Genomic DNA, 14,032 nt, shown 5'->3' with positions numbered 1-14,032 from the left:
TAGATGAACCTTTTAAAGTAAAAACTCCAATAACCAGCGTTAAACAATGCAAAGTACTGCATGCATTGTGGTTTGTAAAAGCTGTGGTGTCACTTTAACTTGACTAAAGGATGTGAGTGCACTTTCCACCATCACGCTGAGAGCATCTAAAAGTTGTGCAGACTGCAGAGTCTTATGTAACGACGTCTGTAAACTCAAATAACCAGGGGCAGATAGACTAACCACCTTGTAGGCTCTGACTGCGCATATCTGTTCACAACAGCAGCTTCTTTCCAGCACAGGCTCCATCACTTCTTCAACCGGCGCGGGGACGGGTCAGGGGGAGACGACGTCCTGATGCTCCGTCCGAGGGTACATTTTCAATAACGCACCGTCACGATGGGAGAGGGGCCGGAGCTAGAGGCGTCTCCCCGGTGTTTTCACGATGATACAGCCATGGATGAATCGGCAGACTAGAGAAGTGAAGCTGGGTTGAGTAGACAGAAAACACTTCCTGATTAACCCTACCGATCAGAGGAAGAACTGCGCGGCTGGCCAGCTGGAGGAGGAGGCTGGGAGAGAAAAACTGACACGTGGATTACTCCTCCTCGGGCATCAGGAAAACAAGACTCCCTCCTCCAGCCTTGAATTGTAGCCACATCAGCCCGGTTCCCGTGATTCCGGTCTCACTGGTTATGGAATTCATTAGAGAAAACCCTGAACGTGACCGCGCGTTTACTTTCTGAGAAGGTTTGTTTCCCTGATCTTGTACTTTTTCTGACTGATCGACCGGAAAGAGACGAAGCGGTTGAGAGGAGGCTGCAGTTTCCTCGCGTTGAATGGCAGTAATTCAAAAATATGGCAAGAACTGTAGTCCAGATTTGGTCTGTCACAAGGAAAACCACCTGCCTGATAAGATCGGAGCCCCTGGATTTCACAAGAAGTGGCCTGAACATAACTCCTGCTGGTCCAGGTAACAGTTAGTTCATCCCTTACAGAGACGTAGCGTTAACATCCAACTGCACTGCTCGTTTTTCTTGTTTGTTTTTATCAAAGCAATTCAAACAGTTAACGAGGGGCTTCTCCTGAGAAACAGAAAATTGTGTCTGTTTAAGATTATTTTTATTACTTTTCAGCGGGTTGCCTTTGAACAGGAAACATGCGACCTTTAAGTGAGCTGAGTGCCTGAGTGTGAGCTGGTACAATGACACGTATCATCCTCGGCCTCTCACAGGTCATGCCACATAGGTCAAATAGTTGGTCCAGAACAACATAACTTGGACTTTTTTCACCTTTTCTTTTTAAATCCTTAAACTAGAGAACTTCTGACTTTTGAGAACAAATCAAATCAAACATGACTGACATGTTATTCAAACTATACTCAGAACACCAAGGAAAGAGCTATTCCAGGCCATATTTGATGTTGGGAGAGAGCTACTTTCAATAAATACTTAACTTTGTTTTGATCCCATGCTCTTTGAGGAATTTGGGTCTGTAGACCTGAGCCTGACCTTTAGAAAAACAGCACTAATGAAGCAGCATTTTTGACGCCTTGATCTTAAGCAATGTTCCCATTAGATTTGGCTCCAAGAGATATGTGGCCTAAGATTAAAAAATACAGAACTAAGCCTTCACTGAATGGTTTAGCACCCGACAGTTACTGATTTCACTTTGCACAATTACAGATAGGAATGGGATCCGAATTAGGTACTTATATAGGTAGCGACCAAATTCTGTCTGTAGTACCGAGTACTGATTCATGTAAAATCAAAAGGTACCGTGTTTAGGTACCTAAATGCATCCTTGTGACTGTGAGAAAGTGGAATACTAGGCCATTTTCCACATTTTCCATGCTAGACATGAACACAGCACTGCAAGGTTGTATGTTGAAGAATAAATATGTTAAATTGAAAAAATCTGAGATTTTTTTAGTAAACAATTCAATATTTATCACCACATAAAAACACTCAAAAGTAATGAAAATTGAAACCATTGAGTTCTGATACCAACTGCCAGGTACCAGGCATCGGTACTGTATCGTTTCAGGTACCCATCCCTAATTACAGAAGTTAACTTTCTTTTCAGAATTATTCTAAAAAAGACACATACACGCTCCTCTACATATGGTTGATACTGCGAACTATGCATCCTTCAGGTTCATTACAAATTGTAAAGCTCTGACTTACCATTGGGAGTTGCCCTCTTGGGTTGGCTGGCCTACTTGGGCGGGCCATTAGCTTATACACTGGTACACCTTTATTTACAGGACAATTCTTGGTATGCTTCCTCACTATCTACATGTTTTTTGTCATGCAGAGAAATACCACACAGTATTTTTTGTGTTCTCAGGATGTCTTCATGTCCTCTGTCCCAAACACTCAGACAGATATTAGGATAAGGGGCTTTTGGGTACTCTGCACCCTAAACCTGTAGTATGTTGTTGATTTACTTAAAGCTCAAGGAGCTGATGTCCTTAAATGTTTTCAAATCTTAAACTAAAGACACAGAAGCAGGTTCTATAGGATGACGATGTTTTAGCTCGTCTGTTTGAACAATTGTTCTCAAGATATGACTCATTAACGCCTCTATTTTTAAGCCATGATGTTGTGCTTTAGAAACTGTCCTTTGTCTCTCTTAGAACATCTGTCTGTAACTTTGTTTTTTGCTGCTGCCGGTCTTGGCCAGGTCTCAATGGGACCAGCCTGGTTAAATAAAGGTTACATTAAATAATCAAGGTTGTGAATAATGTGCTAGGTACGATTACCTTGTTTAATATTGGGGGAATGTTATGAGGCCTGATATGAGCCAAGGGTTAGGTGCGAAATAATTGGAGGGACAACAGAGTTGGCAAAAAAGCAAATTTTTAACATTTTAAATAAAGAAAGTTCCTGCACACTAGCCAACTTCCAGAAAGAAGAACTTTATTGCGAGGTTTCCACTGAAACCTCGCCATTAAGTTGGCCAGTATGCAAGAACTTTCTTCTGTTAATGTGGACATGCTTCCTACAAACTAACTGTCAGTTTATAGCTAGTATGAGACAACTTCTTTGTCGATAAAGACAAATCAGCCGCAGAGTAGCTAATGTTTGCTTTAGCGTCATTGGACTGTATGCAAACAGTGTGAAAGGCCTTTCCCAACATGTGAAATGCGTATTTGTTGATTGAGAAGGCAATGCTTTGTACACGTGAACGTTTCTTCTTTGTTGCAATGTGTCAACTGAAACGCTCACGTTGCAGTAATGATGGAATTGTGATCTACTGCACAGCATGACATACTATGATCCTCTGAATGTTTACTCTTCCTGGAGTGCAACAAAAGAGAGTTACATAATAACCTCCACCAAGTCCAAAGTTTCCCCTAAATGCTGCCTCCTTTCAGCTTCACCCAACCCACCCTCTTGTCCTCCTGTGCAGGCCGGTGGCGAGGGTATGGACGGTGGTGCTGCTCCTCGGGACATGCCTTCTCTACTGTGCCCGTGTGGCCATGCCCATTTGCGCCGTCAGCATGGCCGAGCAGTTCAGCTGGAGCAAGAGGGAGTCCGGGATGGTGCTGGGCAGCTTCTTCTGGGGCTACTGCTTCACCCAAGTGTTTGGAGGCTACGTCAGTGACAGGTGGGGTCCTTTTGAGGTCATGTAGAGAGGTTATACTTTGGTGAGGAGTGTTTGATTCACTGATGTCAGATGTGATAAGAGAGCTGACATTTGCCTGACGTCTGTGAGAGCTTCCTGCTCGTGGATAATTATCTACGTTAGTGACAGTGACACAAGCAGCCTTTTGTGTTTGCTTAGCCTTGTCAGACTCTGCGGTGTATGTGAGCTCTGTATGTCTGCATGTTGATAACTTTTATATGCTGTCAGTGTCATAAAACAGACAAGGGAAATTTGAAGAGTTGTGAAAGCACTATATAATCAACAAAAAGCTTGGAGGTTAAATCTAATTCAAAGCCTTTGTTTTTGTGTTTTCAGGGTGGGAGGGGAAAAGGTCCTCCTGCTGTCTGCAGCGGCCTGGGGGTCGATGACAGCCTTCACCCCGATACTGGCCCACTTCTGCTCTCAGCCAATTCTCTCCATGACGCTGGCTCGCTTTCTCATGGGCCTATTGCAGGGTGAGATTGAAAGCTTTTAAAAGAGTGTGAAGAGGGCTAATTGCAACTGGAGTGTAATTTAACAGATGATGAACTGCTTTTATAATTCAATATCCCATTGATTCAGTGCATCACCTTGTTGGACATTTTAATCCTTAACACTTCCATGTATTGCCCACACTTATAACTATTTAAGTAGAAGTCCAGGATTTATGACTTTTATTTCATCCAAAGAGAAAAATATGACTGAGGTAAAGCCGACTTCTGTCTGCTGTTTTTTGCTCTGAGAACAAACATGTAAACAAGGAAGCGTCTTTAAATTACTTCTTGCCAAAAAAAAAAAAAACTTCTTGCAGCATGATGTTTATAGGAGCCATGAACAAATTCATACTTTATTTTTATATTTCAGGGTTTTGAGTAAGGTTAGTGTTTGTATTATTTGTAGCTCTAATATGTTGTTGCTTATAGGATAAAGCTTAATTTTAGCACACACAGATTGGTGAGTGGTAGGACATATGGATAAAGGTGGAGATTTGAATATTATTTCCTTTTTTAAGTCAACTCTTACTTTTTGTTTGAGGTGGATAAGAGACGGAAGGTGAGCTGGGTTGCCATATTTTTTGTTGCCCGCTGTTTTTGTTAGGCATCTGTTAAACATCAATTTTTCACATTACCATTAGCTTGTCATCATTTTTCTCAGTGGGATTTTTTTCTTGGGATTTCTTTTTTTTTTCTTAATTTAGTGTGTTAAGCACCAGGAATGAAGCCAGAACTTCAGATCTGGTTGGGTCAGACAAATTTTGGCTGGGCCTTAAGTTACAAAAGTTTGTATATCATTAATTTGATTAGTAAAAATTACTGACAATATATACTATCTGTGGTTTTACATCAGGTTTGGTCGCTTTTTTCACCTTTAATTTGCATTTTTGCATTGTAAGCTGAAGAGCAAGAACATTAACCACAGTTAAATAAAATAAATAAAATCTACAGTCATTCCCAAAATAATGTTCTGATCCTGCCTAAATGAAGCTTGATGTTTCATAACTTTTTAATTTATTTTTCCGGCAGGCTAAAAAACATTGCTCATTTTACAAAGGCAGAGCATCTAACGCTAACAAAACAAACATGAAGGGACAAAATTTTAACATGCTTTTTTAAAGCTGATGTAAAAATAAAGAAATGATAAGAAAAGTTAAGGGTGGGCCTGGGATCCCTGAGCCCACCCATAACGCCGCCCCTGTGCAGCACAATGCCAGGCCCAACCTCAGCCTCTCAGCGACTTGTTTGTACCCTGAAATCATTACACTGTTACTTTAAAACATCAGTGTAGACAGACCCAAACCTGACCAAAGCATTATCTGTGTTATTCACAATCCTCAAACTATTTTCCTTTTTTTTTTTAAATAAATCTTCAATGTGTGAAAATGAATTGGTAAAATCCTTCTTCTGTTGTCCTGTTTATTATCTCTCTGACACCCTCTCTTGTTTTGTGTCCTGGTTTTAGGAGTTCATTACCCCTCTCTGGCAAGTCTGTGCTCTCAGAAGGTGGTGGAGAGCGAAAGAGGCTTCCTCATGAGCACTGTGGGAAGCGGCTCCTATCTGGGGTGAGTCAAGAGTTGTGCAATGAAGGAGGGAAAAGTGGGAACGAGAGCGTTTCTCTGCTGGAAGGTGCAAAAGAAAAGAAGGAGGGGCTGAATGAAAGCTTTCTTTCATTTGTCATCAGTCATGTAATTATTAAAAAGTGATGATAGTTTTATTTACTCAGACTGTGCTAAAAGATCCAGTCTGTTTAAATCGGCTGGGTGTTGCTGCTTGTTCAGAGTTTAGCTCAGGTCATTAAGGTGTCTCATCCTGTTCTTTCTTTTAGTGAAACATCTCATTGAGTAGGTGTGTTAGTGATGAGTCATGTCTCGCTGTGGCCATGTTTTTCAGTACCCTAGTGATTGGGGGGGCCGGCTCCCTCATGTTGGACCTGTACGGCTGGGAGAGTGTTTTCTATGTGTCTGGTCTGCTCTCCGTTCTTTGGGCCTACTGCATGTGGAAATATCTGCTCAAAGGAGAAGGTGAGACAGTAACTGCTGTGTCACTGCATGCTCTTTTCTCATAGCTGCTTATTTGTATAATTGGAGTCTCTTGTTTGCCGACCTGCCTTGTGATCTCTTTACAGGGCCTATCATCACACTAGAGTCCCTGGGAAGTGGGCCCCAGTCCAAGCTGTCCAAGAGACATTGGCTCCGGCTCCTCAAACAACCTGCTGTGTGGTAAATTAAAGGGAAAGGGAGTGTGCATGTGTGTGTGACTGTCAGGATGTTTATATCTGGATTTTATAGCTTCTTTGTGTACAAAAAGTTGTTTCTCATTCAGATCATTTACATTTATTTCTTATTGTTCACTTTGATACATACAGTTGGCATCCCAAAAAGTCACCTTCGGTTTCCACTGTGGGAGAAAACAAAGCACAAGACACAGTTGCTGCGACATGTGCCCCTCTGCGCCATATATAAACTAAAATATCAGATTCTTTTTGTTTGCTAACCAAAGTGCAGAGCTGATTGAGAGAACACTGTGAATTTAAGCAATCCATAAGGACCAAGACTCTGAACATGTACGTAGTAATACTTAGTAGTTTTTAAATGACAAGGAATTTCTTCCTGGTCTGTTGGTGCAGTAGTTAAAAAATGGCATAAATAAAATAATATTAAAAAAATGAAAATAAAAAACCCAAAAGTATTTGCACACAAAAAAGAAAAATGAAAAAGTACCTAAATATATACAAATATATACACTAAGAGAAGATGAGAGGAAAATATGACAATAACTGTTAAGTAGGTGTTGTGTATGACAGTGCAAATGAGTAACTGTGAATAATAAATACCAAGTGTCTCTGGAGGATTGGTCAGTGGGGTCGGGGGCCTGGCTGTAGATGGGAAGAACCTGTTTTTGTGATCTGAGATTTTGGTCCTGATGGAGTGCAGCCTCCAGCCAGAGTGGAGTGTTTCAGTTTGTGAGAGGGTGAGAGGGGTCAGCCCACAATCCTTGTCTACACTTCAGAAACTCATTATATCTATCTAACTCAAACAGTGCACAAGTTTTTCCAGGAGTACTGTAAATGTTTGATCAGGGATGTTATACCTAACAGAGCCCAGTTGTCATAGAATACGACATTTTGGCATTTTTGGAACAGCTAATTCTCCAGCTCCCTTCCTGGTTACTTCATCTGTTGGTTTGTCAGACACTGACCTCTTTTATGTATCCCCAGAATTACTAAATGACCTGAATAGGTAGATATGCACACTTATGCATCCAATACTCACTATTTGCAGTGACAGAGAGATACTGCTGTGGTTCCATTTGGTGTTAATATCGATCGCTAAGAAGATCGATATAAACACACATTTTATAGATAGATTAATTTCAATTTAATTTATGAGATTTACCTCAAGAGTAAAATAATAAATGGTAGTTTGAATGAGACAGCGCTGATCACAGTCTGAATGAAAAAATAACACACTTACGTTCTGTTTTTTTTTTCTCTTTCAGCGCGGTGATCGTCACACACCTTTGCACAGCGAGCACCTTCTTCACTTTGCTGTCGTGGCTGCCAACCTTCTTTAAAGACACTTTCCCAGATGCCAAGGTGTCTTCTTCTCTCTTCTTCTCATCCTGTTCATTCATCACTTGTTTAGATCACAGAAAATATAATTACAGGTAAACAGTGTTAAAATACAGAGGCTGGATCTTTACGGGACAAGGAGAAGACTATCGTTATACAAACATCTCTGTTTGTTTTTACTTTTGCAGAGCTTAACTTTGAACCACTCAATTCAACTTGACATTAATGCCATTCATCAATTCTGTTTAGAGTGATGATTCCCACAAAGCAGGTTTTGCAACTGTACAAATAACAGACAAAAGAAAATGAAAACAAAAGACTGCAAGGTGAAGCGCAATGAGCTATGGCTTAGCACTGCAAAAAGTCAAAACATCCAAAGTGTTTTTGTCTTATTTCTGGTAAATATTGCCTTAAAAGACTTCAATTAAACTGGAATTACCTGGCATGCACAGAAAATATCTTATTACATTTCAATGTAATGAAAAAAAAACATGCCAACAGAAAAGAACAATGTACTTTTTTCAGATTCTTGAAATGGGATAATATCCTTATTTCAAAAAATTTTGACACGTCAGTTGTACTTATTCCACTGGCTGATTTTTTTACTCATTACAAGCAACCCATATCTTATTTCAGGCTTCTAATATCTAACACTTATACACTTTTTTTGGACTTGTGGAGCAAATGCTGCATGCATGAAAGTCTAGTAAGACATTTTTAATTTGAATTAAGACAAAAAAAACTCTCTTAGTTTTAACTCAGATTCCTATGCACACAGTTTGTGCTGGAAGTTTCAAACTGTTAAATAATTTTCAGGCAGATAATAACTAATTGTGAGTTTAATACTAGATGTTAGTGCCAGCATCCTAACACGTTAAGAACAGTTTAATGTTAACCCATTACTGTCTTAATTAGCTGCATGTCCCTTGGCGTCCACCATGGACTCATTCATTGTCTTGTCCCTCCAGGGCTGGGTGTTCAATGTCATTCCCTGGATGGTGGCCATCCCCTCCTCCCTCTTCAGCGGCTGCCTGTCTGACCACCTCATCAGTCAGGGTAAGGGCGTTTAAGGATCAAATGTCAGAAATATTTCACTGATGAAGCATCTGCACATCCTGAAATTTCTCTCTCTGTCTGCAGGTTACGATACCGCCTCAGTGAGGAAGTTGATGCAGGTAAAGTGTTTGAGAGTGATGGTTTGTGGAGTGTTCATGCTCTGTCCAAAGTGTGTGTGTGCATGTTTTCTTTATACTTGTATTAAATACTGTAAGATTTTGATATTTTCTCTCTGTTCATTTATCCGTCTCAGTTTTTCTCCATGGGGGTGTCCAGTGTTTTTACCCTTCTTCTGTGTGGCAACCCCACCTTTACTTGGGCTGTAGTGTTTGTCTCAGCCACCATGGGCCTCACCACCTTCAGCCACAGGTACTGACACAGTGTTTAAGATTTAACTGTGGTTGTCCAGGGTTATTATTTCAGTTTTGTCATCTTGTGTGGGTGTCATTGGAAACCATTTTACTGGTTTTCATATCCGCCCAAGAAGATAGTGCATGGCAGGATCCTTGACATTGGAGTAAAAAGTATCAGCCAAAAATCCTTGTACTTGGCTTGAACTCTACTTTAAGGCCGCACAAGCTCCACTAAACTTCACTGAGAGGGATTTGATAGCAACTTGGCTCATATTTTGTCAAGCAGTGAGAGAGTTTATTGGATTCTTTAAATTGTGTGCTTCTCGCTTTAACCACACTAGGAAAATTGACAACAAATGACTACATTATCCATCTTTTTTTTTTTTTTAAAGTCATGCTAGGTTAAGTAGTTGATTTAAAGCTTGATGGTGTTTAAAACCAAAACAGTAAACTATTGTTAAACCCCCTCCCCCCTTTTTCAAACAATACTTGAAAGGAGCTAATTCTTGAATGCTCAACAAACTATTTCAAGTTTCTACACTATGAAACACTACTTGATGTTTGTACTGTATGTTGTTTTTCTATGTGACATTGTGTCAGGTGTAAACTCAAAATAGAACACAGTAGCAGTTTTTTTAATGTATTTGTTTGTAGTTTACTTCAGCTCTCTCAAATAGACGATGTTGTTTCCTCATGTTTTGCTGGAGGGAGGGGTAATTATTGGCTTCTCGCAGGATTTGTTGACAGTATCTGTAGGCTAAGGTATAATACCAGTGAGCTCGTCCGTCTACATTCTGAGTGTTTGTCTTTGACTTTACGCCAAATTAAATACACGCTTTCATTCCATGAAAGGGCGGTTGAACAAATGTGGGTGAGCCGACAGACATGAAAACAAACAATGGTGAAACAATGTTTTAAGTATGTGGAAGCTTCAATCGACACGCCACATTGTTCACATCTGTAGGAAAACAGTCAAAGCTTCTGTAAATCATAGGGTATTAAAGGTCCCATATTATGCTCCTTTTCTGCAGTTTAATATGGATCATTGATGTCTTCATGAAATGGTAGTAACATGTTTTGGTCTAAAAAGCCAATAAATCAAGCACAGCAGCATTGTTTCCAGACTCTCATAGCCCCTCTGTTCAGAATGGTCTGATTTCGTGGGCGTGACCTTCATATGTAAATGACCCACCGCTGCTCTTCTGTGTCACTGAGAGCGGCGCCACGAGCTCCGAGTGAACAATGTTTAGAAAACAGCGGAGCTCGTTTACTGTAACATTACAGGCTAAAACAACAGGCTAACAGCAGCTAAAGTTAGCATCCTGAAGCTAACGCAGAGACAGGGGGGGACACTGAGGAAAAGCTCTTACATCTGCTCCACAGCACACAGCATTTAATATACTCACATTTCCAGGGTCCGAGGTGGTTGGAGGATGGTTGGTGATGCGCCTGGATTCAGGACCAGTCTATTCGCTAGCCCTCTGTTGTACTGTCCAAAGCTGGAAAAGCAGTCGGCCGTGACGTGACTAGCACACACATGCACAGTTTTACTGAGTGTAGCTGGCACATTTCCTTGATAAATGAACTCTAGCCACTTAGTCTTGTCTTCTTCCGAGATGGGAAGCTTGTGCATGGAACTATGCGGTTGTTTACAGCAAAAAACAGCCACACTCCTCTCCGCTCTGCTGGACAGATTTCTCTCCAGATGCAAGGAGAGGAGTGGGCGGGGAGGGGGTTCACGGGTATCTGCCCTGGTGGACCAATTAGGTCAGACTTGCTCCTGATTGGTCTAAAAAGGGGCTCGCTGACGTCGGCAAATCCCTGGAAATTCCAAACAGCTCGTTTTAGGTCAGGATTTTACATTCACAAGCACTACTAAGTACAGGTTTTGTCATTAAATATCACATTTTGTGAGCTAGGAGGAAAGCAAAATACCCACAAATTTCACTAAAAGACTTAATAAAGTGATTTTTGCACAATACGGGACCTTTAACACCAGACAATGTGAAACACTTAAATGATGACATAACATTTACAGACTTTATCAGGAGCCATAGTTTCCCATGAAATACACATCATGAAAGAAACATTTCCCCCTCTGCTGGAGAAAAGTGGTGACTTTTTTTACAATCCAGTTTAAAAAAAAGACTAAAATGAAGAATATGAATTTGAAAAAAAACAACAACCCAGATATATAAATTTTTAAAATTTTCTCCCACCCCTGATATTTATCTATTTCTTCAAAAGATTCTGACATTGTGTCTCACCTTTCAAAAGCTGATCATCACTGTCGTATCCTCCAAAATGAAATGTCTCATTGTGTGTGTTTCTTCTACAGCGGCGTGTCTGTAAATGTTCAAGATCTGGCCCCTTCCTGTGCTGGGGCTCTGTTTGGTAAGTTAAAACGCATTTCTCGAATTTCTAAAACACTTTTATAAAATTTTCATTCAACACTTCTCAGTTCTCCTCTTACCAATCATTTTTTTGAGCCAAAGGGGAAATTTTAATCAGGTTTTTTAAAATTTAAATGTGTGTGGTGTGCTTTTCTTTTAACAGGTGTAATGAATACTTGTGGTGCTTTCTCAGGTGAGTAAAAAAAAGCCTGTAATGAATCTTTCACCAGCTGTGGTGAGAATACAGTTTTTTTGTTTCACGTTAAACTTGTATAAAGTGAAATTATTCATCCTCTTCTTTAAATCCTAACTTTGAGCTGATGTGTCTCCTGCCAATCATGCTGGCTCCTATGTGCCATGCATATTTCATCAAGGGAGCGTCGTCAGATGAATAAAACAGAGGATAGAGGATGACAGTTCGTGGTCCTGTGAGACGTTTAATGGACTGTGACTTTTTCTCTGCAGAAAACTCAACAATCACATGCAAAATACTGTGTGCTTTGTGTTGATGGATGTGGATGTTTGTGTTTTTCTTTGCAGGGGTCCTGATGGTGTATTTCTCTGGATATCTCATTGAGGCCACAGGTTCGTGGGCAACTGTGTTTGCCCTTATCACCACAGTGAACCTGCTCGGTCTCTGCACCTTCCTGGCATTCGCTGAGGCTCGGCGGGTGGACATTGACACCAGTAAAGTGCGCCATCACAACATCCACATCTAAACCGTTTGTGGGTGGAGATCCCAAAGAAGATACAACCTCAGGCAAGGAGCAGCCCGGAGAACATTGGGAAACAAGCCCCATGGATGAAGTGGCACACGTATAAATCCTGGGTGTAACACCTGGAAAACTTAAACTGGCTCTGTGCCTGGATGAGGAATTACTGCAACAGTCTTTGAAAAGCACAAAGCAGAGCCTTCACATTGTTACTGGAAAATCCTCCAAAGCTGGAGCGTCTGATCCTAGGAAAACACAGCTGCATCAGAAGATGCGCTGGCAGTTCAGGGTGAAACAGGAAAGGTTACAGAAGAAAAGAAATGTCTACACTACCTCCAGGTCCCAGCGTGTGCAGTGCATGCTGGGTAAACAGTGGCTTGGATACTATTTACCTTCGTCTTTTGCTCCAGAATGTGTCACTAAGAACCAGAAAAGTCATGTTAATCGCAATCCAGAGTTTGTGTGAGTGAGTGAGTGAATGTGTGTGTGTGCTGGAGGAGCTGTAAGAGTGATTGATGTGTTAGTCTGACAGCTGTGACACACCAAGGTGGTGTGTTCTCACCCTGCAGGGATAGATGGAGGGAGGCAGCACAGGCACATGATGCAGGAAGAGTCCATCCTCTGTTATCTGAAGCTTTTTATTAGTACGCCCCACTCCGCCATCACTGAGAGGACTGTGTGAGTGACAGCTCATTACACAGTCCCTAATTACTCTGTGAAGCACTAATGTCCTGTACCATTTACTCTCTATAGTCCCTGTCTCCATGGTCACACACTTATCTTATCATAAGAGTTTAGAGGAGGTGAAGGGGTCATGGGAAAAAGTCTTGAGGGCGAGGCTTTTACTGAGTGCGTCCTGTGTGCTAGGTGCTGTGAAAAATGTGTTCCAAGTAACTGAACCAAAGGTTGTTAATCATTTCTATTTCTTTTACTGTGATGGCATGCGGTGCAAAATACCTCACTTAATTATTTTTGAGTACTTATATATTTATATAGCTTTTTTTTTCAAATGTTGATTTTTCAGAAAAAGAATATATTAAATTAGATGACAAAAACTATGAAATTAGATGGCAAAAAATCACAGTAAGTTATTAAAATTATGATTAAGCATAAATAATTATGTTCTTCCTTTCTCTCCACCTGTCAAAGGAGATATATGTTTTTCCACTCTTTAATCTTCCAGCTTTTTGTGTTTTTGTATCCACTCTTCACTACTGCAAACAACATCCTTGTTATGTTTTCTCTCTGCTTTGTCTCACCATGACTCCCCCTGACCTGATGAATGCTGCAGAACAGGTCTGAGGATGTAAAATGATGTCATGAGTTCATGAGGTGATGAACTAAGGGAGCACGTTCAGTGTAGATGTGACAGCAAAGTGTGTAGCCACATGAAGCTAGCTGCTAAGCTCCAGCTGAATGTTCACACAACTGTTGATAGAATTTAGCTTCGGTCTTCTTCACAGCACAATTCAACACTTTGGAGACTTCATTCACACTCTAGGAGCTTACTTGACATGTGATTTTGAGAACTATGCATTTATTATTTTGTGCCTAATTCAAGTAGTGGGAGAATTCTAGGATGTGTGTATTGTGATGGTCTTATCTGTTTGTCATTGCAAAATCACTTTTCTGCCTTTTCTTGTTAAGTTTGACTAATTTGTTTTCAGTCACAGGCAAACACTTAGAAGAATACTTGGAAAAATATCATTTGGTTAATTCAGAGTTGATGGAAAAATCAGCTAATGATAACCAACTGTGGGCATAAAATAAGACACTTTAGAAATGTTTACTCCTTATCACTGGGTAGAGGTACATCAAAAACATTATATTATTTATTTTC

General features: G+C 40.6%; 1 protein-coding gene across 1 annotated transcript; it reads left to right on the top strand.

The window, feature by feature from the left end:
• Positions 1–138: 138 nt before the first annotated feature.
• Positions 139–13,457, top strand: slc17a9b (solute carrier family 17 member 9b). Its single transcript, XM_074682081.1, has 13 exons — positions 139–952; positions 3,394–3,591; positions 3,946–4,085; positions 5,569–5,668; positions 5,997–6,127; positions 6,232–6,325; positions 7,605–7,701; positions 8,646–8,733; positions 8,818–8,852; positions 8,987–9,102; positions 11,425–11,480; positions 11,643–11,672; positions 12,020–13,457. The coding sequence occupies exons 1-13, from the start codon at positions 819–821 to the stop codon at positions 12,196–12,198; spliced, it is 1,398 nt and encodes a 465-aa protein (XP_074538182.1). The 5' UTR covers positions 139–818; the 3' UTR covers positions 12,199–13,457.
• The last annotated feature ends 575 nt before the right edge of the window (positions 13,458–14,032 follow it).

This window comes from Halichoeres trimaculatus, unplaced genomic scaffold (assembly GCF_033239565.1).
Source record: "Halichoeres trimaculatus isolate MK-OKI-2021-1 unplaced genomic scaffold, fHalTri1.1 fHalTri1_scaffold_11, whole genome shotgun sequence".
Taxonomy (NCBI): Eukaryota; Metazoa; Chordata; class Actinopteri; order Labriformes; family Labridae; genus Halichoeres; species Halichoeres trimaculatus.
This window is presented reverse-complemented; position numbering and strand designations above follow the sequence as displayed.

What these genes read in the sequence shown, in the direction of transcription:
- slc17a9b (XM_074682081.1), top strand. Translation starts at nt 819, where the DNA reads ATGGCAGTAATTCAAAAATATGGCAAGAACTGTAGTCCAGATTTGGTC. An exon ending in TCTCATGGGCCTATTGCAGG is followed by an intron (nt 4,086 to 5,568) that starts GTGAGATTGAAA and finishes TCCTGGTTTTAG; the next exon opens with GAGTTCATTACCCCTCTCTG. An exon ending in CTCACCACCTTCAGCCACAG is followed by an intron (nt 9,103 to 11,424) that starts GTACTGACACAG and finishes TTTCTTCTACAG; the next exon opens with CGGCGTGTCTGTAAATGTTC.